This window comes from Oncorhynchus nerka, linkage group LG13, assembly GCF_034236695.1.
Source record: "Oncorhynchus nerka isolate Pitt River linkage group LG13, Oner_Uvic_2.0, whole genome shotgun sequence".
Taxonomy (NCBI): domain Eukaryota; kingdom Metazoa; phylum Chordata; class Actinopteri; order Salmoniformes; family Salmonidae; genus Oncorhynchus; species Oncorhynchus nerka.
Window position 1 is genome coordinate 62,151,118 of NC_088408.1, and position 24,825 is coordinate 62,175,942.

Sequence of the window (24,825 nt, forward strand, 5' to 3'; positions counted from 1 at the left end):
TCAAAGAGAGTTCAACTTACACTGAGTGACATTTTGCACAGTATAAAAAACAAAAATCTATGAGTTTTTGATCTATGATCTCTTTAAATAAAAAAATAAAAAAGACTATTTCTATTGACCTAAACAGAAGTTGTTGATTATTGGTGGATGGTTTTGCATTATCAGATGTAGAAGTTACAGGGCCTAGTGTTTCTGTTGGGGCCTGTCTCCTTACCTCTCTAAGAAATATTGGAGGCTACACAGCATCTCCCCATGCTGCTATCATACCACACATCTCACACTGGGGGGGCCACACACAGAGACAGAGAGACAGAGAGAGAAAGAGAGAGAGAGGGGCTACACAGCTCTGAGGGCTGTGTTCACTTCCATTAAAACACACATATACATCCCAGTGTGTGAAGTGGAGGTGATGTGATATCTGTGCCACAGAAAGGGATGCTTCTGAGACATGTGAAGCTGAAATGGGCACTGTAGATAACAGACAGATGATTTGAAAACAGCTGGTGAGTATTTCAAATGAGTTACAAAACAAGTCATGGAAGCAAGTGAGTTAGGTAAAGCTGAAATCAGAGTGTTGCCTCTGAACGCTACCTGAACTGGGAGAGCAGCAGGCCGCCGAGGGAGGAGCCACAGATGGAGAAGCCCATGGCGATCACGCCGTTCCAGAACCCCAGCTCGCGTGCTGTCATGTGATTGTCTAACAGGAAAAGAGGGAACATGGTCACCGCTCCCTGCTCACCTATGGGTGGAGAGAGAGAAAGAGAGAGAGGGGACACCAGTTAGAGTTAAGGTTAGACAAGCGAGAGGCTTGTCGCAAATCAGTTCATCTGTAATTCTATCTACAACACAGTCCTGTGTCAACTACAATGGATTAGCCATTGTAGGGGGAAAAAAACACAAACAAACATCTACAATCCACCTTCCTGTGACAGAGCTATTCAAACGATAAGAGGAAGAAGACAATGGTGTATTCCTTCTATGTGAATGTAAGACAACTCCAATGTTCTTGAACACGGTGACAGTGCACAAAGTAGTTAACCTGCTTAATAGACTGACTGGACACTGTTATAGTAGTGCTAATGTCTTTTCTAAATGAAACAGCACACACTATTCCTAGATAGTGTCAATAATAGATGTTCAACAGGAAAAATAATATCCTCTGCCATTTTTCTAAGGGGGGGGGGGGGGGACGACAGAAAAATGCAAAACTTCCTCACACAACACAAGTCTCAGTCACAAGAGCTCTCGGTTGAAATAAAAGTTTTGCCAGGCAGACAATTGTCTTTCTGTCGCTGTGTGGCGTCAAAGACGGGATAATGTACTGCCGAGCGACAGAGTAAAATATTCAGCAACACCGCCATTATTAATGGAGAGTGACTTCACAGAGACAGGAAGACTGAGCGCTGAGTGACAGCTCAGAGACTACTGTCAAAGAGACGACACACACAGCCACAACTTGGCCAGGAGAAAAACAAAAATAGACAGAGAGAGAGAGAGAGAGAGAGAGAGAGAGAGAGAGAGAGAGAAAGCCCTTCACATGAAATGGAGAAGGAAATCAAAGAGTTCAGAGAAGCTGCTGAAAACCTCCCGGCGTGCGGGAACGCTGCGACGACGCACGCGTAAACGTTCTGACAATGCCGTGTGACAGCCCAGCTAAATGCGTGTCAGGAGAATGAGTGGGATAAACAGAGGTTGCGATGATGACATATTCATCACATTCAGCATCTACATCTCCTGTGTCTGTCTCTACGAGGCAGATCTAAGATCAACAGCTATTCATCTACATCTCCTGTGTCTGTCTCTACGAGGCAGATCTAACATCAACAGCTATTCATCTACATCTCCTGTGTGTCTCTACGAGGCAGATCTAACATCAACAGCTATTCATCTACATCTCCTGTGTGTCTCTACGAGGCAGATCTAACATCAACAGCTATTCATCTACATCTCCTGTGTCTGTCTCTACGAGGCAGATCTAACATCAACAGCTATTCATCTACATCTCCTGTGTGTCTCTACGAGGCAGATCTAACATCAACAGCTATTCACCTCCACGCAGACGACACCATTCTGTATACTTCTGGCCCTTCCTTGGACACTGTGCTATCTAACCTCCAAACGAGCTTCAATGCCATACAACACTCCTTCCGTGGCCTCCAACTGCTCTTAAACGCTAGTAAAACCAAATGCATGCTTTTCAACCGTTCGCTGCCTGCACCCGCACGCCCGACTAGCATCACCACCCTGGATGGTGCCGACCTAGAATATGTGGACATCTATAAGTACCTAGGTGTCTGGCTAGACTGCAAACTCTTCTTCCAGACTCATATCAAACATCTCCAATCTAAAATCAAATCTAGAGTCGGCTTTCTATTCCGCAACAAAGCCTCCTTCACTCACGCCGCCAAACTTACCCTAGTAAAACTGACTATCCTACCGATCCTCGACTTCGGCGATGTCATCTACAAAATAGCTTCCAATACTCTACTCAGCAAACTGGATGCAGTTTATCACAGTGCCATCCATTTTGTTACTAAAGCACCTTATACCACCCACCACTGATGACCTGTATGCTCTAGTCAGCTGGTCCTCGCTACATATTCGTCGCCAGACCCACTGGCTACAGGTCATCTACAAGTCCATGCTAGGTAAAGCTCCGCCTTATCTCAGTTCACTGGTCACGATGGCAACACCCACCCGTAGCACGCGCTCCAGCAGGTGTATCTCACTGACCATCCCTAAAGCCAACACCTCATTTGGCCGCCTTTCCTTCCAGTTCTCTGCTGCCTGTGACTGGAACGAATTGCAAAAATCTCTCAAGTTGGAGACTTTTATCTCCCTCACCAACTTTAAACATATGCTATCTGAGCAGCTAACCGATCGCTGCAGCTGTACATAGTCCATCGGTAAATAGCCCACCCAATTTACCTACCTCATCCCCATACTGTTTTTATTTATTTACTTTTCTGCACTTTTTCACACCAATATCTCTACCTGCACATGACCATTTGATCATTTCACTCCAGTGTTAATTTGCTAAATTGTAATTATTCGCCTACCTCCTCATGCCTTTTGCACACAACGTATATAGACTCTTTTTAAAATTTTTCTACTGTGTTATTGACTTGTTTATTGTTTACTCCATGTGTAACTCTGTGTTGTTGTCTGTTCACACTGCTATGCTTTATCTTGGCCAGGTCGCAGTTGTAAATGAGAACTTGTTCTCAACTAGCCTACCTGGTTAAATAAATAAATAAATACATTTTTAAAAAAAAAATCTACATCTCCTATGTCTGTCTCTACGAGGCAGCTCTAACAACAACAGCTATTCATCTACATCTCCTATGTCTGTCTCTACGAGGCAGCTCTAACAACAACAGCTATTCATCTACATCTCCTGTGTCGGTCTCTCTAACAACAACAGCTATTCATCTACATCTCCTATGTCTGTCTCTACGAGGCAGCTCTAACAACAACAGCTATTCATCTACATCTCCTGTGTCGGTCTCTACGAGGCAGCTCTAACAACAACAGCTATTCATCTACATCTCCTATGTCTGTCTCTACGAGGCAGCTATTCATCTAATCTCAAGGCTAACAGCTATTCATCTACATCTCCTGTGTCTGTTCACGAGGCAGCTCTAACATCAACAGCTATTCATCTACATCTCCTGTGTCGGTCTCTACGAGGCAGCTCTAACAACAACAGCTATTCATCTACATCTCCTGTGTCGGTCTCTACGAGGCAGCTCTAACAACAACAGCTATTCATCTACATCTCCTGTCCTCTATGTCAACAACAGCTATTCATCTACATCTCCTGTGTCGGTCTCTACGAGGCAGCTCTAACAACAACAGCTATTCATCTACATCTCCTATGTCTGTCTCTACGAGGCAGCTCTAACAACAACAGCTATTCATCTACATCTCCTGTGTCGGTCTCTACGAGGCAGCTCTAACAACAACAGCTATTCATCTACATCTCCTGTGTCGGTCTCTACGAGGCAGCTCTAACAACAACAGCTATTCATCTACATCTCCTGTGTCTGTCTCTACGAGGCAGCTCTAACAACAACAGCTATTCATCTACATCTCCTGTGTCTGTCTCTACGAGGCAGCTCTAACAACAACAGCTATTCATCTACATCTCCTGTGTCTGTCTAACAACAACAGCTATTCATCTACATCTCCTGTGTCGGTCTCTAGAGGCAGCTCTAACAACAACAGCTATTCATCTACATCTCCTGTGTCTGTCTCTACGAGGCAGCTCTAACAACAACAGCTATTCATCTACATCTCCTGTGTCGGTCTCTACGAGGCAGCTCTAACAACAACAGCTATTCATCTACATCTCCTATGTCTGTCTCTACGAGGCAGATCTAACATCAACAGCTATTCATCTACATCTCCTATGTCTGTCTCTACGAGGCAGATCTAACATCAACAGCTATTCATCTACATCTCCTATGTCTGTCTCTACGAGGCAGATCTAACATCAACAGCTATTCATCTACTCTACTACTCACCATCATCAGTTTAAACCTGGGAAACGTTTTAACATCCAACGGTGTAGGTAGTTTGACCATTTGTAATTACGGCAAGACTTTACATAAATGGTCAGTCTGTGATTTCCACATCCATTTTTTGACTTGTAAAATGATTGATATACACCCATTGATTCCTGAAGAATATAACTTAACTCATGGGCTTAGTTCAATTGTCGTACCCCATCAGATCCCAAAATATAAGCTTGATTGACTTCTTTGTTTGTAGGCAATGTAGGTCTTCAACACTGTTTAGCCTCAAAATATGGTTCTAATTATAAATGTGGAGCTCATGGATGGTCAGTCCTTGTAATTCTATACATTTGAGAGCGACTACATTTCTCCAACCCCATCGCTCAGCTATTTAACAAAACACTGACGGGGTGAACGCTTTACTGTTAAATGGAACTGCAGATTATACCTGCAGGCTCTTGAAGGGCAATGGTTTAAAAACCCATTATAAGCACTATAAGCCTTTATAATGTCTAATAAACCACAGACTACTGTTGCAGTTCATACTTCCTACACCCATGTCTTGATTCTGTGGTTCGGTCTTCACAGTGTTCGGTGCTGAAAATCCATGCAGACAAACACAACAAGGCTGATTATTCATTTATATAAATACTCTCAAAGCAACAATTGTCATTTTCAGAGGATATTTCATTAGGCATCCACAAAGAAGAAACTAGTTGAGAGGGGGACAGACAGACAGACGGACGGACGGACGAGACCAGACAGACAGAGAGAAAGGGGGTAAGGGAGAGAAACGGACAAACAGAGAGAAGGGGGTAAGGGAGAGAAACGGACAAACAGAGAGAAGGGGAAACGGACAAACAGGGAGAGAAACGGACAAACAGAGAGAAGGGGTAAGGAAACGGAGAGAAAGAGAAACGGACAAACAGAGAGAAGGGGTAAGGGAGAAACGGAAAACAGAGAGAAGGGGTAAGGAGAGAAACGGAAAACAGAGAGAAGGGGTAAGGGAGAGAAACGGACAAACAGAGAGAAGGGGGTAAGGGAGAGAAACGGACAAACAGAGAGAAGGGGTAAGGGAGAGAAACGGACAAACAGAGAGAAGGGGTAAGGGAGAGAAACGGACAAACAGAGAGAAGGGGTAAGGGAGAGAAACAGAGAGAAGGGGTAAGGGAGAGAAACAAAACAGAGAGAAGGGGTAAGGGAGAGAAACAGACAAACAGAGAGAAGGGGTAAGGGAGAGAAACAGACAAACAGAGAGAAGGGGTAAGGGAGAGAAACAGACAAACAGAGAGAAGGGGTAAGGGAGAGAAACAGACAAACAGAGAGAAGGGGTAAGGGAGAGAAACAGACAAACAGAGAGAAGGGGTAAGGGAGAGAAAACAGACAAAAACAGAGAGAAGGGGTAAGGGAGAGAAACAGACAAACAGAGAGAAGGGGTAAGGGAGAGAAACAGACAAACAGAGAGAAGGGGTAAGGGAGAGAAACAGACAGAGAAGGGGTAAGGGAGAGAAACAGACAAACAGAGAGAAGGGGTGGTTTGAGAAAACAGACAAACAGAGAAAGGGGTAGAAATAAAGAGAAAAAAGAGAGAGATTCAAGCGAGAGAGGGTGAGGAATTTGGTGCAGGGGGGCGGGCAGAGGAGGGCTGACAGGTTGCTGATGGAAAATGAGAGGTGTTTGTGTGTGTACGAGCGAGCGAGAGGAGAGGAAACTGAGCTGCACTTCCTAACCTCCTGCCCAATGTATGACCATAGAGAGACATATTTCCCTCAGATTACACAGATCCACAAATAATTCGAAAACAAATCCAATTTTGATAAACTCCCACATCTACTGGGTGAAATTCCAGTGTGCCATCACAGCAGCAAGATTTGTGACCTGTTGCCACAAGAAAAGAGCAACCAGTGAAGAACAAACACCATTGTAAATACAACCCATATTTATGCTTATTTATTTTCCCTTGTTTACTTGAACCATTTGTACATTGTTACAACACACATATATATATATATATGACATTTGTAATGTCTTTATTGTTTTGAAACTTCTGTATGTGTAATGTTTACTGTTCATTTTTATTGTTTATTTCACTTTTGTATATTATCTTCCTCACATGCTTTGGCAATGTTAACACATGTTTCCCATGCAAATAAAGCCCCTTGATTTGAATTGAGAGAAGAGGAGGGGGATCAGCATGAGAGGGGGGGGTTGAAGGGTCAATGAGGACACAGAAGGATCACAGAGTGGTCACATGAAGCTCAGACAGAAGAGGCCAGGATCAGAGGGGATCACAGACACTTAGGAGAAAACAACAAGACACAACCCACCCTGGGGACACGATACAGATAGAACCAGTAAAACACTAAATCTACAGTACATAAACCATCCATAGGGAATAGAGACCCCACACACTCACATGACCAGCCCTACTGACACACTAACAGCTATCCCTACAGGTGTGCAGGGTGTCACAGAGTTTGTTGACCCCCTAAAGGACTAGGGTGAAGCATGGGAAAAATACTGTGTGTGTGGCTATTGACCAAGGGCAAAAGCAAGGCAACTTGAACCCCAACCCCCAGATGGGTCACTTTGTTACAATGCTCTTATGTTACCAACTACGTTTTACTCCCATAACCACATGAACTATAACCAAATGTTCCCTTTCATTTTCTTCAGCACGGGGCAAATTTCAGGTCTGCTGAAAGCAAACTTGAACTTCATGAAAATGTTGTGCCACTTCCCGGCATTTACTGTGAACACTGAGGCTGTACCCGCTTTAAGTTATACGTTTTAACAGTGGCCAAGTAGGCTATTTGATCATAATGTAGGCCGACCAGAGAGGCCTACCATAAAAAACAATAGAGAAAATGCATCCCATAACATTTTAACCTGGAAATAGCTGTTCTATCATTCAGCCTACAGTAGCAGCCAATGTGTGTTGTTCAATGTAGGACTACAATCTACTTAGGGCTTGACAATTGCCAGGTCGCAGTTGTAAATGAGAACTTGTTCTCAACTAGCCTACCTGGTTAACTAGTTGCTCCTACCCTCTACTTTTTTGAACATTTTGTTAAAAATCGCGCAACATTTCAGCGCCCTGCTACTCATGCCAGGAATATAGTACGTTCATATGGTTAGAATGTGTGTATAGGAAACCCTCGGACGTTTTTAAAACTGGTTAATTCACGACTGTGGCTATTACATAACGTGCGTTACATCGGAAAGCGCAGGAAAACCTGATCACAGAAAATGGAAATAAATATCCTTGCGCCACTTCCAGCAATTGTTAACAGTGAGCCGAATTAGATAAGACCGAGCATTCAACTCCCACAGCATCCCCATGCAGTCGAGTATCTTGTGAATTTAATCCTCTTTGATTCTTGGTTGAACCGAAAGAGGGGCACGACGTACCTCCGGTCTCCGCCCAGATCATTCCGGAAGAGCTCTCTCCTGAAATTTTTTCCAAGACGACAGCTAATGAATGTACATCGCCTACGGATGATTTTTATCGCTTATTAACGTTTACTAATACCTAAAGTAGCATTACAAACGTATTTCGAAGTGTTTTGTGAAAGTTTATCGTCTACTTTTGAATTTTAAAAATGACGTTACGTTGTGAAATCGCTGTTTTTTTCGTTTATCACACAGTCTACATATAACGATATCTTGGCTTTATATGGCCCGATTTAATCGAAATAAAGACCCAATAGTGTTTATGGGACATCTAGGAGTGCCAACAAAGAAGATGGTGAAAGGTAATGACTGTTTTCTATTTTATTGTGCGGTTTGTGTAACGCCGAAATGCTAATTATTTTGTTTACGTCCCCTGCTGTGCTTTTCTGTTGTAGTGTATTGGTGCATGCTATCAGATAATAGCTTCTCATGCTGTCGCCGAAAAGCATTTTAAAAATCTGACTTGTTGCCTGGATTCACAACGAGTGTAGCTTTAATTTGATACCCTGCATGTGTATTTTAATGAACTTTTGAGTTTTAACTAATACTATTATCATTTAGCGTAGCGCATTTGCATTTCCAGAGCTCTAGTTGGGACGCAAGCGTCCCAGGTAGAGGTAAGAGGTTAAATAAAAGGTCAATTTTTTTTTTTTTTTTTAAACAACAACCTGTTTATCCACTTATGTTTCAGACAAGGTGACTGGAAATGTGTTTGATGCAAAACATCACTTTACAAAATAAAATGCATTATTATTCCCGTACCATTGTTACAGAGAATCAGACAAATGACAAAGAAAAAACAGGTTTTTAGCATTTTTGCAAATGTATTAAATAGAAAAATTAAATATCACATTTACATAAGTATTCAGACCCTTGACTCAGTACTTTATTGAAGCACATTTGGCAGTGATTAAAGCCTCGGGTCTTCTTGGGTATGACGCTACAAGCCTGGCACACCTGTATTTGGGGAGTTTCTCCCATTCTTCTCTGCAGATCCTCTCAAGCGCTGTCAGGTTGGATGGGGATTGTTGTTGCACAGCTATTTTCAGATTGGATTCAAGCCCGGGCTCTGGCTGGGCCACTCAAGGACATTCAGAGACTTGTCTCGAAGTCACTCCTGCATTGTTTTGGCTGTGTGCTTATGGTTGTTGTCCTGTTGAAAGTTGAACCTTCGCCCCAGTGTGAGGTCCTGAGCGCTCTGGAGCAGGTTTTCATCAAAGATCTCTGTACTTTGCTTCATTCATCTTTCCCTCAATCCTGACTAGTCTCCCAGTCCCTGCCGCTGAAAAACATCCCCACAGCATGATGCTGCCACCACCATGCTTCACCGTAGGGATGGTGCCAGGTTTCCTCCAGATGTGACGCTTGGCATTCAGGCCAAAGAGTTCAATCCTGACCAGAAAATATTTTTCTCCATGGTCGGAGTACTTTAGGTGGAGTTTGGCAAACTCCAAGTGGGCTGTCATGTGCATTTTACTGAGGAGTGGCTTCCGTCGGGCCACTCTACAATTAAAAGGCCTGATTGGTGGAGTGCTGCAGAAATGGTTGTCGTTCTGGAAGGTTCTCCCATCTCCACAGAGGAACTCTGGAACTCTGTCAAAGTGACCAACAGGTTGTCGTCACCTCCCTGACCAGGCCCTTCTCCCGATTGCTCAGTTTGGCCGGGCGGCCAGCTCTAGGAATAGTCTTGGTGGTTCCAAACTTCTTCCCTTTAAGAATGGAGGAGGGCACTGTGTTCTTGGGGACCTTCAATACTGCAGAAATATTTTGGTATAATTCCCCAGATCTTTGCCTCGACCCAATCCTGTCTCGGAACTCCGTGGACAATTCCGTCGATCACCATGGCTTGGTTTTTACTCTGACATGCACTGTCAACTGTGGGACCTTATATAGACAGGTGTGTGCCTTTCCAAATCATGTTCAATCAATTGAATTTACCACAGGTGAACTCCAATCAAGTTGTAGAAACATCTCAAGGATGATCAAAGGAAACAGGATGCACTAAATTTCGAGTCTCACAGCAAAGGGTCTGAATACTTATGCAAATAAGGTATTGGTTTTTAATACATTTGCAAACATTTCTAAAAACCTGTTTTTGCTTTGTCATTATGGGGTATTGTTTTTTATATTTTTTATAAATCCATCTACACACGTCAATTTTAGAGTAAGGCTGCACGCAACAAAATGTGGAAAAAGTGAAGGGGTCTGAATACTTTCCAAATGCACTGTATATATTGCAATGGTTATTTGCATATAGGCTTACTTGAGCTCTGATTGGTTATGGCGCACAGGTCTGTGTAGAGTACGGGTCTGTCATGCCTGTCGATGCAATAGAACCCTACTCCAATGTCAAATTGGGTGTCAAATGAAAGCTAAGAGACTATATTTTTGAGAAATGAAGGCATATAATATATACATTTTTCAACCATTTTCATACCCAGAAATTAGGAATAAGCAACGGCTTTGATTTATGGTAAAACAGATGGAAAAGGGGTCTTGGACAACATCTACCAGAAAAAGTCATAAAAGGTATTATAAATACATAATAATGTTTAGAACCCCTGAGAACTAATATCAACACTTAGATTTAGTTTTGTAGAAATTATTTGCTTTTGGTAAGTTTAGTTAACATTGCCATGTGCCTTGTAATTCTGTTTAAAGACGTTTTTCCTATTTCTCTCCCTCATGAGGAGGAAGTATAATGAAAGTTCACAGAAGTAAAAGGTAAACCTACCGATGAGTTGTGTTTTTACTGATAACAAGTTTGTTTTTATGAAGTGATTCAAAAGTAATAATTCTTAATAAAAAATAAAAAAAACAGTAACGGAATTACTGCAATTGAATTGGCTACAATGGGACAGAGTAGTCACAAACCACAGTTGGGTCACCTGCTTACAGTCCTCCCTTCCACTGGCATACTGTTATGTTCAGCTCATTACCGGTTTCTTTTCGCTTTTTGTCATCTGGTGGTCAAAGCATGTCACCTCTCCCGGCTCTTACTGATACCATGACACCTACCACCCATCCTCTTTCCATTTCTTGTAACAAGCATCCTCACCCACTGAGTAGCGACTGACACGGACGGCCATGGACGTTGAAAAGTAGTTGACATTTGGTCAGTCCACCCTGGGGGACCAATCATAGACGTCGGTGTTTCACAAGTTTGGACAGCACAGTAATGTACAGTATTATACAATGGGTGGTTCTAATCCTGAATGCCGATGGGTAAAAACCGCATTCCAGCCGGTGTCTATTCCACAAGTTAATACCAGCTAAATCGATGACATTAAAAAGCCTATTTACTCGGTTTCATCTGACTGCGCAATCCATTGTCTCATCAGGCCAGGCAGGCACTTTATAAAATTGGTCTCCACTATAAAAAGCATCTAGACATTATCTCATTTCTTTTAGACTAACATTTGGTTTTCAACAGTGGAGATTTGTATAAACGTTGCTGTCGGTCTGTCCGACGTTTGCAACATGGTTTCAAAATTCTAGATGGATCTCCAGGTGTCCCATAGTAATGAATGTGTCGGGAGTCGGGACGAGACAGGCAGGCAGCTTTTCTCAGCCAGTCGAAATCATGAATCAGCGCAGCTAGTTTGCGGTCTTTCCAGCTTCCGTTTGATGCGATTGTGTTCGTTGTGTTGTTAGCAAGCTCCTCTTAACAAAAGTGTCCTAACGAGTAAACACATTTTCTATGCCGGGTGAAATCGTGCCTAACTAGCTCATTATTATGAATGTATCCAAATAAATGTCACTAGAAAACAGCTTAAACAAATGCAAATGTTGTTATTCTGTCTGCACTGTTTGACGTAACTGTAAGTTAGCCGTAGTTGGCTAGCTAGCAACCAAGGGATAAGAACATTGCCAGCCAGTGTGGCAATGGAACATTTAGAACAAACGACTGGGTCGCGTCCACAGATACAGAACAAAAAGAAAACGACAGGGTCGCGTCTGTGGCAAACGGACAAATGACCAGTAGGCTTAGGAAGCAACCCTAGATGTGTCGGGACTATACCTTGTGGAAGGATGAAATATATTTATTCATACTACCAAATAAACGTTAATTAAAATGTCAAGTCATTATTTGAACATGTTGGTAACCCGTTGTATAAAAGTGATAATAGCCTCCAAGCCGGTGTTTGGAGGAGATATTGGCAAGGTTTGCCGACCCGAGACAACACCATTGCCAATATATCCTCCAAACACCAGTTTCTCGGGCATTATCACTTAAGCAGAGCACAGTCGAGAACAGTACAGTACTAACAGTACAGTACTGCGCTGCGCAGGGGGGTAGTAGAGCACAGTAAATAAAAGTACTGTACAGTAGAGATCAGTACTGTACAGTAAGGCATTGAGAATACAACAATGTAGGGAAGGGAGTTTGAAATAATTTCACTATTCGAATAGTATCATGAATTTTTGTTGGATATCCGAAACGCATGTAGTTTGAAACGTATATTTTAACCTATTAACCTAAGCACTGCTGCGCGAGGGCTAGAGGCTGGCGCTCTATTGCTGCAGCTGCGGTGTGTGAGAGATGGGAGTGAGCAGACGGGGAGAGACGCCAAGGTAACTTGGCTACAGCCGAGAAGAGCTAACTTTTAGCAGCCACAATGTTGTTTATCATCCCAGTGCCCGTCTTGACTGGAGTAGCCTAGAGAAGCTAATTGAGGCCACATGCTGCGCTTTCTCTCAAACCCCCTCATATAAAACAGTCATTTTATTCCATCTTGCATTGCATTTAGTGAACTCTCACTCCACTTCCTACACAATGAGCCCATTTATCCCTTTGATTGGCCAACATAAGCAACAAGCTACACACATCCACTGGTTGGCTACTGATTTTTTTTTAAATGGGGCGCACTGTGCACGTCATAAAAACTACAATGAAGTTTTTTTATTAAATCAAATCATTTGAAATGTCATGGTATATCTTTGTGTGTAACAATGTCACATGGATGTTTTGATTTAGAAAAAGCCTTCGCAGTGTTAACAATAGGCCTATAATTGTTTTTTCTTGCAAAAATTAACTCGTAAGTATTGGAACACAAATGCCTGTTTGATATTCGACTAACCGTGCCCATCCCGTAGTATAATGTACTGTATTGTACTGTAAAGTACACATCTACTTTACTGTACTGAACTCCACTGTGATGTCCAAACTTGTGAAACACAGTAGTCTATGATGGTTTCAGATTTGATCTGGTCCGGACCAACCAAAAAGCCAGTGAGTATAATAATAGTCAAATATGCTAAATAAGGATATTGCCGAATTCTACCTTTGTGTACCTATTCAGGATACATCACCATGAAGAGAATGATATTCATAATTATGCATTTCTATAAAGTACAGATCAGTAAATCCACTTCACCTACTGCAGTTCAATAACCAAAACAAAAAAAATTCAAATTCGAAGTGTCATAGCTTTCTTTCTGCAGGCATTTTTAAATCTTAATTCAGAGCAGATGGATAACAGTTTTCTGGAAACATGGTCGCATAAACGGAGGGAGGCATTACCGTAATTCTGTAATCAAACATTGCATCTGCAAAGTTCTTACAGTAAATGTGTAAATTGTTCAATGTAATCTTTGTGCATAGAGTTGTATGGTTTGTTCAACTTTGAAATCAATGGTTTTTGTTTGGCAGCCCTACTAATGTACTGACCAATGATGTACAGTACCAGTCAAGTTTATTTTATTTTTACTATTTTCTACATTGTAGAATAATAATGAACACATCAAAACTATGAAATAACACACATGGAATCTATGTCCCTAGAATTTCTAAGCAAACAGCTGGAGGCATTGCTTTCACCTAGAGCTCCATTTTTATGGAATGGTCTGCCTAACCATGTGAGAGACGCAGACTCGGTCTCAACCTTTAAGTCTTTACTGAAGACTCATCTCTTCAGTGGATCATATGATTGAGTGTAGTCTGGCCCAGGAGTGTGAAGGTGAACGGAATGGCTCTGGAGCAACAAACTGCCGTTGCTGTCTCTGCCTGGCCAGTTCCCCTCTCTCCACTGGGATTCTCTGCCTCTAACACTATTACAGGGGCTGAGTCACTGGCTTACTGGTGCTCTTCCATGCCGTCCCTATGAGGGGTGCATCACTTGAGTGGGTTGAGTCACTGACGTGATCTTCCTGTCTGGGTTGGCGCCCCCCCCTCTTACAATCTCCACCCGGCACAGCCAGAAGAGGACTGGCCACCCCTCATTGCCTGGTTCCTCTCTCGGTTCCTTTCTAGATTTTGGCCTTTCTAGGGAGTTTTTCCTAGCCACAGTGCTTCTACACCTGCATTGCTTGCTATATGGGGTTTTAGGCTGGGTTTCTGTAGAGCACTTTGAGATAGCAGCTGATGTAAGAAGGGCTATATAAATAAATTTGATTTGATGTAGTAACCGAAAAAAAAGTGTTAAACAAATCTAAATATATTTTATATTTGAGATTCTTCAAAGTAGCCACCCTTTGCCTTGATGACAGCTTTGCACACTCTTGGCATTCTCTCAACCAGCTTCATGAGGTTGTCACCTAGAATGAATTTCAATTAACAGGTGTGCCTTGTTAAAAGTTAATTTGTGGAATTTCTTTCCTTCTTAATGCGTTTGAGCCAATCAGTTGTGTTGTGACAAGTTAGCGGTGGTATACAGAAGTTAGCCTTCTTTGGTAAAAGACCAAGTCCATATTATGGCAAGAACAGGTAAAATAAGCAAAGGGAAATGACAGTCCATCATTACTTTAAAACATGAAGGTCAGTCAATGTGGAAAATCTCAAGAACTTTCTTCAGGTGCAGTCGCAAAAACCATCAAGCGCTATGACGAAACTGGCTCTCATGAGGACTGCCACAGGAAAGGAAGACCCAGAGTTACCTCTGCTGCAGAGGATAACTTCATTAGAGTTAAATGCACCTAAGAAATTGCAGCCCAAATAAATGCTTCACAGGGTTCAAGTAACAAACACGTCTCAACATCAACTGTTGAGAGGAGAATGTGTGAATCAGGCCTTCACGGTCTAATTCCTGCAAAGAAACCACTACTAAATGACACCAATAAGAAGAGACTTGCTTAGGCAAAGAAACACGAGCAATGGACATTAGAGCGGTGGAAATCTGTCCTTGGTCTGATGAGACCAAATTTGTGATTTTTGGTTCCAACCACCGTGTCTTTGTGAGACGCAAAGTAGGTGAACAGATTATCTCCACGTGTGGTTCACACAGTGAAGCATGGAGGAGGTGGTGTGGGGGTGCTTTGCTCGTGACACTGTCTATGATATATTTAGAATTCAAGCAATATTTAACCAGCATGGCTACCACATCATTCTGCAGCGATAAGCCATCCCATCTGGTTTGCTCGTAGTGGGACTATCATTTGTTTTTCAACAGGACAATGACCCAACACACCTTCAGGCTGTGTAAGGGCTATTTGACCAAGAAGGAGATTGATGGAGTGCTGCATCAGATGACCTGGCCTCCACAATTGGTTACTACATGATTCTATGTGTTATTTCATAGTTTTGATGTCTTCACTATTATTCTACAATGTAGAAAATAGTAACAAAGAAAAACCCTTGAATGAGTAGGTGTGTCCAAACTTTTGACTGGTATTGTCAACAAGATGGGTTGACAAAGCAAGCGAACACTGAAAAGGCAATCCAGGGGAGCAGTGTTATGGACAACCAAACATGGCCACTGGTGGGTTTGCTTTACAAATAAAACCTCTGGGGGAACCACACCCACAGTATTGGAAAAGTAATGTTATACCATCCTAATACTGTCCTCTCTCTTTAGGCCTCTTTGCCTTTATCCACCCCTTTCTATGTATCTCTGGGCACCATGTGGTGGTTCTTCATTAATTCATCGCCCCCTCCAGCCTCCCTGCAGTCCTCTTTCTCTCTGGAAATTAAACCCCACACCCTGCACTACTCTCTCCCCCCACTTACCAACCTCAAACCCTCCTCTTGCCCCCTCATCACGCTCTGCCATCATCTCTCCTGTGTCACACAGGCGATCCTCCTAATCCAACCTACGGCTGTGTATGGCGGGGAGAGGACAGGACGGGGGCAGTCTCATCTAATCCCACCCCCCATCCCATCCACCCGGTCACTTCCCAGAGGAATCGCCCATGCTGTCTTCTCACAGACACACGCAAAAGACTGATTCCCTGACCTATCAATATTTTTAATTTGCTGTTTTTAATTTTGTTATACTCTTGTGAATTCTATGGTTTTTACTAGATTACTTGTAGCTTTTCATGTTGTTTGTCTGTAATTTTTGTAATGACTTGGTGCTGCCTATCTTGCCCAGGACGCTCTTGAAAAATAGATTTTAAATCCCAATGAGCCCTTCCTGGTTAAATAAAGAAAATGAAAAAAACACTCTCACCATCACTCACATCTCCTCATGCCATCCCAGCACCAGTCCTGCCTCCACACTACAACATCCATCCACAGAAAACTCACTGTGTTCATTAAGAGTGCGTGGGAGAGAGGGGTCTGAGAGGTGTGTGTGTGTTGGGCGGGGGGGGGCTTTCACTCCCAAATCTCACACATGTAGTTAGACACACAAACACACCCTTGCACATACATAATAACATCACGTTCACACGCATTGTCGAGTCTCACCCGACAGTCGCACACAAACGCAAACAGTCTGACCTTTCAGTCTGAATAGAAGAGCGAACAACTAAACTAATATGATGATTACTAGGGCTGTGACGATACCAATATGACAATATTTTTTCCATGCCAAAAAAAATTGAAATACGAAGCAGACCAATTGAACCTGCGTGATTTAAAATATGTGCTACAGCTTGTAAAATAAATACATGTGACAACATGTTTGTTTCCAACATTAGAGCTGTTCTCCTAAAGAAGTTAAATACGCTTTGTGTTTTGTTTCCTTGACACGATACTAACGAGTATTGCGATGATGGTATCATCCTGGGGCTAATGATGATGTTGACGATAATGGCGATGATTGCGATGGAGAAGGTGACAGTGGTGATAACGATGATATGAAACTGATGCTGATGAACCCTCATATGGATTAGTGTCATGGAGGGGTCCTGTCTAGGGTCTGCCTGGGCACATCTGATTACCATGCCAACCCTACCCCACTCTCGCTCTCTCAAACACACACACAGGAAAAACTAAAATTGCACACACAAGCAAATGTAAGCAAATGTAAAATAGCATGTTTATCCACCACCCACACAAACACCAGTGTGATGCTGCGTCTTCCATTTCATTTTCTGTGAGAAAAAAAAAGAGCCACAGACACAAAGACACTCCAGGCCTAATCCTTACATAATCTCCTTCTGTTACCAAACACCAAACTCTGTTTACCATAAATATTTGTATCTTGCAAATATGAACTACAAAACAACTGGTTTAAAAAGGACAACATTTCTAACATCTCACTAGGTCTAATACATACCTGTTGATTTGTACATAAATGCTATTCACACAGCTCAAAGTGTCATACTTTCTAAGAACAGGACTTTTAGTAGGTTCTGGAAATCCCTGGTTATAACCCCATTCCCTTCATTCATCAACAAGATGAGCAGGGCTCTCTAGTCTATGGTATGGAAACAGAGACATCTGGTGGTAAGAAATGAGACCACAGCTGAATGGAGAAAAGGCCTGAAGTCTTCCTTACCTCACAAAAGCGGCTATGGGACTGCGTAGTGTTCATTTAGGAACCCAAACTGTAGAAAACTGACTGAAACAGCGAGGGGATTACTTGGATTGGACCAATGTAAAACGCATAATTGTGTTCACCATTGCAAACCGTCTAAAAATGTGTTCTGTTGCCTGCCTTAGTAAATACTACACAGGAAGGGATTATCAGAGCTTGTCCAATAAGAAATGCTTGTTCTGTTTTCTATTGCAAAAGGCTTTGCGACGTAGTGCACTAATGAATACAACCCGGAAGGTTGTCATGTTCTCTCATAGAACTCAAACAGATACTGCCCGATCAATACGCTCCAATCCCCACTTACCTAGAGAATGAGTTGAGAATGTATTAAGTCATTTAAATGAAAAATGTCATCCTTAAATGGTATGAAACTTTGACTACACTATAGTTGGTAAAGCTTTTCAAAGTGGAGATAGATTATGACGTGACAGGACTATTCAACATAGATATAGTAAAACAATAAATTCAACATATAAAGTGTTGGTCCCATGTTTCATGAGCTGAAATAAAAGATTACAGAAATGTTCCATATGCACAAAAAGTTTCTCTCAAATGCTGTGCACAAATTTGTTTACATCCTTGTTAGTGAGCATCTCAAGAAGTGAGCATCCCTGATTAAGCAGCATGATCATTACACATGTGCACCTTGCGCTTGGGACAATAAAAAGCCACTAAAATGTTGTCACACAACATAATGTCACAGATGACATTGAGGGAGTGTGCAATTGGCATGCTGACAGCAGGAATGTTCACTAGAGCTGTTGCCAGAGAATTGAATGTTCACTTCTCTACCATAAACCGCCTCCAACATCGTTTTAGAGAATTTGGCAGGACGCACAACTGGCCTCGCAACTGCAGACCATGTGTAACCATACCAGCCTAGGACCTCCACATCCGGCTTCTTCATCTGCGGGATCGTCTGAGACGAGCCACCCGGACAGCTGATGAAACTGGGGGTTTGCACAACTGAAGAATTTCTGCACAAACTGTCAGAAACCGTCTCAGGGAAGCTCATATGCATGCCCGTCGTCCTCACCAGGCTCTTGACCTGACTGAAGTTCAGCGTCGTACCAGACTTCAGTGGGCTCACCTTCGATGGCCACTGGCACCCTGGAGAAGTGTGCTCTTCACGGATGATTCCCGGTTTCAACTGTACCGGGCAGATGGCGTGTGGGCGAGCGGTGTGCAGATATCAATGTGGTGAACAGAGTGCCCCATGGTAGTGGTGGGGTTATGGTATGGGTAGGCTTAAGTTACGGACAACGAATAAATTTGCATTTTATCGATGGCAATTTTAATGCACAGATATACCGTGACCTGATCCTGAGGCTCATTGTCGTGTCATTCATCCACCGCCATCACCTCATGTTTCAACATGATAATGCATGGTCCCATGTTACACGGATCTGTACACAATTCCTGGGGGCTGAACATGTCCCAGTTCTTTCATGGCCTGCATACTCACCAGACGTGTCACCAATTGATCATGTTCGGGATGCTCTGGATCGACATGTAAAAGTGCGAGTTCCAGTTCCTGCCAACATGCAGCAAATTCACACAGCCATTGAAGAGGAGCAGGACAACATTCTACAGGCCACAATCAACAGCCTGATCAACTCCATGCGAAGGAGATGTGTTGCGCTGCATGAGGCAAATGGTGGTCACACCAGATACTGACGGGTTCTCTCTCATCCACGCCCCTGCCTTTTTAGGCATCTTTATTCCCAGTCATGTGAAATCCAAAGATCAGGGCCTAATGAATTTATTTCAATTGACTGATTTCCTTATATGAACCGTAACTCAGTAAAATCATAAACATTTTTGCATGATGCGTTTATATTTTTGTTCAATGTAGATTTATCTCTGTGCTTTTCAACTCGGGCACCGCACATAAATGAGATGGTAGCCTAGATCTCTTGGACTACTACGAGAAAACATGTTTTGGCATACGGTCTAGTCATTTATGACATAGTGGGTTCTTATGTATGTAGTATCCTCACAGTGGATTAGGTTTAGTCTGTAAGCTGAGAGTAGAGGTTTAGTGTTAGGACTTTTAGCTACTTCTCCAGTTGGTACAATAGGCAAGTGTGCATGGCTGTCAGACAGACTAGCAGACTTACCCAGTTTGTATGTGAGAACATAGATTATGGTCCAGGGCGTCCCAGGTACTGACAGCAGCTTCCGCCACACCCTCCAGGGATGCACGGCGTCCGACTGGACACCCCTCCTCCCCTCTGCCTGGCCCCTCAACAGCTCATCATCCAGCACGGGGGCCCCCCACACAAACAGCGCCACACCGAAGTACACGAAGGCCAACAGCATGAACATAGGGCCCCACCCGACCACATCGATCACAGCCAGGAGCCCGCCCCCGGCAAACACCGAGCCGGCCTTGTAGCCCACCACCTGGGCCGTGTTGCCCAGGCCCAGCTCGCTACGGCCCTTCAGCAGTCCCACAGCGGCCCCGTCCACCGCGATGTCCTGAACCGACGCCAGGGCATTCATGGCCAGTAGTGTCCCCGCCACGCCCCAGATGTGGGCCTCTGGGGACAGGGTGGCGCTGGAGAGGCAGGTGAACGCCAGGCCAGAGACAGTAGCCACAAGCCAGAGCCGCTTGGTGCCCACACGGTCCACCAGAGGCGCCCAGAGGACTTTGAGCACCCAGGGGAAGTAGAGGATTTTGGTCAGGCCGATGCGTGTGAGGGAATGGCCCGCCCCGCGGAGGTAGACGGGGAGCAGCGAGGACTGGAGCCCATAGGGGATTCCCTGGACAAAGTACAGGAGGCCCAGGAAAACCAGCTTGTCATTCATGATTCAATGGGAACAGGACAGTTCTTCAAGTCATGACGATGGTCCGGCAGGAGCTGATCGAATGGGTCGATCAGGCTAGGAGAGATGGGGAAGAGAGAGGGGATCATTTCACTGATAAAAAGTTCACAAACATAAGCAAATGGGTGCCGGAGTCTGGTGTAGTGGTAGAACTGCTGACTCCAGACCACACATGCCACCTGGAAATGGGGTTACAAATCCCACCTCATTCCCTACTCTCTGTATCTCCTTCTCTACCTGTCACTATCCTTAAAAGAATACAAAAAATACATATTTATTTTTAAACATGAGCAAACGTAATTGAACTCGCAAGAAACATAGTTTGGGGTTTTATTATGCAAAGTGAAATAAACACATTGATTATTGCAGACTGATGCATCAGACAGCTGTCGAACGTTTGCTTTTTCACCAGCAGGAATGAACTTTAACTAGTTAATTTTCCTTTTGCACTAAATGTATGACATAATGGGATAATGTCTAGATACAACTTTACAGCCCAAACATGACATTTAGATAGAGCAAGCTAAAGGTAGTAGCAAGCTAATCTAACAATGTCTCGGTAAATAGGCTAGACATACCACTTACAAACAATACGCATGCATGGCCAATAATCAAGCTAACGCTGTGATACCAAATCCAATTCAGAACAAGTATCAGCGCGTGCCAATAGCTAGCAATTTCGGTCGTAATTTTTCAAATATTATAAAACGTTTGTCTCACTGCAATCTGTTTTCAACGTTGTGTTGTTACATACTGGAATAGGTGAATCTGTTAGACGAAGCCGATCAGCTTCCGCCCTGCCCTTGAAAAACTACTTCCGGGGCGTTTGGCTCTGTTGACATAAAATAGCCGCTCATTTGACTCCCAAACGGCTAGTAGTGCTTAAAAACTATGCAAAATATAACATTTCTACCGTAAAACCGAAAAGGTTGCCTACCACTATGTCCACTAGATCTTTTACATTAATACTCTCTTCTCACTATCTATTGCCCATGCAGTGCGGAATTACCTTCTTCAGAGAATGTTTTTTTTAATAACTTTACTTATCTCCAGATAATCATTGTATTGAGCTCAAAAAGCAGTAGCTGCAGTATACAAATCTGGGAGCGAAATTAAAGTTTTTTTCACAGATTCTTCTTCTTTGTAATATTGACGATTGCACAATTTAGTGTGCATTCCGACACCTACTGTGTGGGATGGAAACAGGATTCCCCAATATATATATAGAAAAAACGACCAAGCTACCAAAAACTAAATAAATAAAGTAAATCAAACAACTTTTCTGTTATAAAAAACTATAATAAAACAGATCTGATCACTACACATGCTCAAGGGGAACCTGTGAGGGCGGGTCTTCCGGCGGCAGTACCCCTTGTAAGTATTCACATGTAAAATCCTTAAGTCACAAACACTTTTCTGCCGCAGCCACAATGATGTCAATTGTCTTAGATTTATTTGAGACCTGTGCCGTACAATTTATAACTGTGGCAATGAACGCCACAAATCCACAGGATATCTTTTGACTGGGAGCAAACATTTACTACAGGGTGAGTCCACTACCATAACTTCACTAGTTTTCTCAATTATTTGAATCGCCTCCGCATGGGAGATTCGATTGACCACTCTTAACTTTTGCCACCTGAATCTCCTTCACTCTTACAGGGCACTCCAGGAACTCGGGATCATGATCGGCACCACAAATGCAACACTGTCGTCCTTCTACACACCGTTCAATATACTCTGTCCATCTGTACACACTTGAAACATGGCCAAATTATTGTAAATTCTTACACTGCAATAGTTTCGGGACAAAAGCTCTTCCAGCATATATTACATAACCAAGCTTCACATGCGTTGGTATTTGCTCTTTACCAAAAAACAACAGGACCCGACAGACTTTCTTATTTTTGCCCATTCACACAGCGGGGCACCAACCACACCAGGAATTCTATTCAGGGGTTCCATCGTCACCCCTGAGAGAACTCCTTTGACGGGTGCTCTACTCCAAAGTTCAAAACACAAGACTTATGTTGTCCAGATTCTTTTTAGGCTCACTGAAATCTTCCTCTGTTCTTCAGAAATACAATTAATCAAAATAAGACCACACCTGGTCACTCTGATAGACTCCACTTTTCCCATCGCATACTTCACCATTTTCGACACATAAAACAGGTCTCCCACATATGCATCCCAATAAGAAGTGATTCATTATCATTCATACACGTATCCTCCACTCCAATTTTATACTATTTCCTTTTTGTTCCAGTTTTCAATTACTGCTGTTGCCCATTCTGAACATTCGTCCTCACCAACTTTTTTCGACGCGCTGCTGGATTCGAACTCATCAGCCACTTCCGCCATCTTTCCCAAGCACCACCACAGTTGCGATTCGGCCACAACGCTTCTTCTTATATATTATTACGGCGGTCCGCAAACATTCGTTAGAGGTGCATGCCGCCACCTATTGTGTGGGCTGTGTCTACCTACTGTTCTGTAGTGTGAATTCATTACATTTTGTGACACAAAGAGGGAAAAGAAAAGAGGAGAAAATGCCCTCCTGCTCCTCTGTATCCATTACAACTAACCCTATTCCACCCATTACAACCTCAGATCCTCCTCTCCACCCTCTCCGGACAGGACACTATCGTTCAACTGCAGCTGCCACCACAACATCTATTTTCTGTGGTACAATTAATAACCATTGCTATGAATGTTAAGAAGTCAACCTTACCAAATCACAAGATTTTCCAATCACTCTCCTCAGCATACTGGTCCTCGTCCCAGCCTAAGAACCTTACATCCTGGAACACCTCTTAGGATCTCTCATCAAGCCCTTCCTGTCTCATGGTCCATCTTCCTCCGCACTGCTAAAGCTACTGCCTCACACTCTCTTCCACTGCATCTCCCGTCTGGGCATACGACACCTTCTGGGCTCCTGCCTGTGCCACTACTCTCCAGAACGATCCTGTCAACCTCAACCTGCCATTCTCTCACCATACACTTCTGATCTCCAACACGATGGGTACCCTTACAGTTAACAAACACAGCTTTTTCCAGGGATACTGCACATTCCTTTGTCTCATGCCCTCCTGCACACTTCTCACATTTAGGAATCTCCTTCCTACACACTGCTGCAACATGACCATAAGAGCTTGCTAAATGACTTAAATGTAAATGTAATGTACCTAAAACACTGCTGCAATGAGTTCGAGTTCGGGACAAAAGCTCTCAGACTCTGCATCAAAACTCAGCAGGACATAGTGGGCGTGTTCGAGCTGATCACTTTTGTCAAGTCAGTGACCATCATTGGTCACCACCTTTCAAAGTGTGTTGCATCATGGTGATAAAAATGGTCAGACTTGCGCCTAAATTACTTTATAAAAATCATGTGATCAAAGTTAATGAAGTTTTGACTGCAGTCGATTGCCAGTTTCAGCAGTTCCTCTTCAACAATTTCATCCTGCGGCCATCGCCTGCTTGCATTGTGGGAGGCTTTATTGTCAACCAATCATTAGGGTGTTTTTGTGTCAAACAGGAACTAACTTTGCTGTAATTCACGTAGGCCTATACAGTGGATATGTAAAAATGAAGTGATATTTGAGGCTCTCTCACCAAATGATTGTAAAATGTACACACTTATTTTGGCCACCCCTCAGAGCCTGGTTCCTCTCTATGTTTCTTCCTAGGTTCCTGCCTTTCTAGGGAGTTTTCCTAGCCTGCGCACTTCTACATCTGCATTGCTTGCTGTTTGGTGTTTTAGGCTGGGTTTCTGTACAAGCACTTTGTGACATCTGCTGATGTAAAAAGGGCTTTATAAATCAATTTGATTGATAGATTTTCAGTTTTTGATATTGAGGTTGGAGACATTTTTATTTCAACATTATAAAGAACTTTTATAAACAATGGCAACACTGGCATGTTGCACTGAGCCTTGCTGTTGGAAAACCACAAGTTTTCGCAGATGCACCTCCCCCGACTTCACTCAACTTTTGTCTACAGTCGGTTGCATTCGCCTTACCACTCAAACGAGCCCAGTGTCTTCTCTATTTCAGCAGGCTCTCCACCAGGTCTGTGTGGCACCAAACCATGGGTGTCACAGACACTGGGAATCTTCAATTTCAGATGATCCCTCTTAACACATAGTTCCACCCCAGTTATCACTCCTTTCAATGGCGCCCTGCTCCGAAGAGCAAAGCAAGTCACGTCTTGTCCCGAGGCGTGTGGTACGGAGCGCCCTGCCCCTATGGGCAGAAGACACACCAAAAAATCATCACAAGTCCACTTCGAGTGACTTTTACCGATTCAACAGTCCCCAACCTCTTCTC

General features: G+C 43.2%; 1 protein-coding gene across 1 annotated transcript in view; it reads right to left on the reverse strand.

Moving 5' to 3' along the window:
* mfsd3 (major facilitator superfamily domain containing 3) overlaps positions 1 to 21,307 on the reverse strand; it is a 41,097-nt gene extending 19,790 nt beyond the window's left edge. Inside the window, exons 1-3 of the mRNA XM_029677600.2 lie at positions 21,221 to 21,307; positions 19,792 to 20,557; positions 592 to 739 (exon numbers count right to left, since the gene is read on the reverse strand). Of these exons, the coding sequence (XP_029533460.1) occupies positions 592 to 739; positions 19,792 to 20,482 (839 nt within the window). The 5' untranslated portion in view covers positions 20,483 to 20,557; positions 21,221 to 21,307. The remainder of the gene's footprint in view (positions 1 to 591; positions 740 to 19,791; positions 20,558 to 21,220) is intronic.
* Positions 21,308 to 24,825: the final 3,518 nt, after the last annotated feature.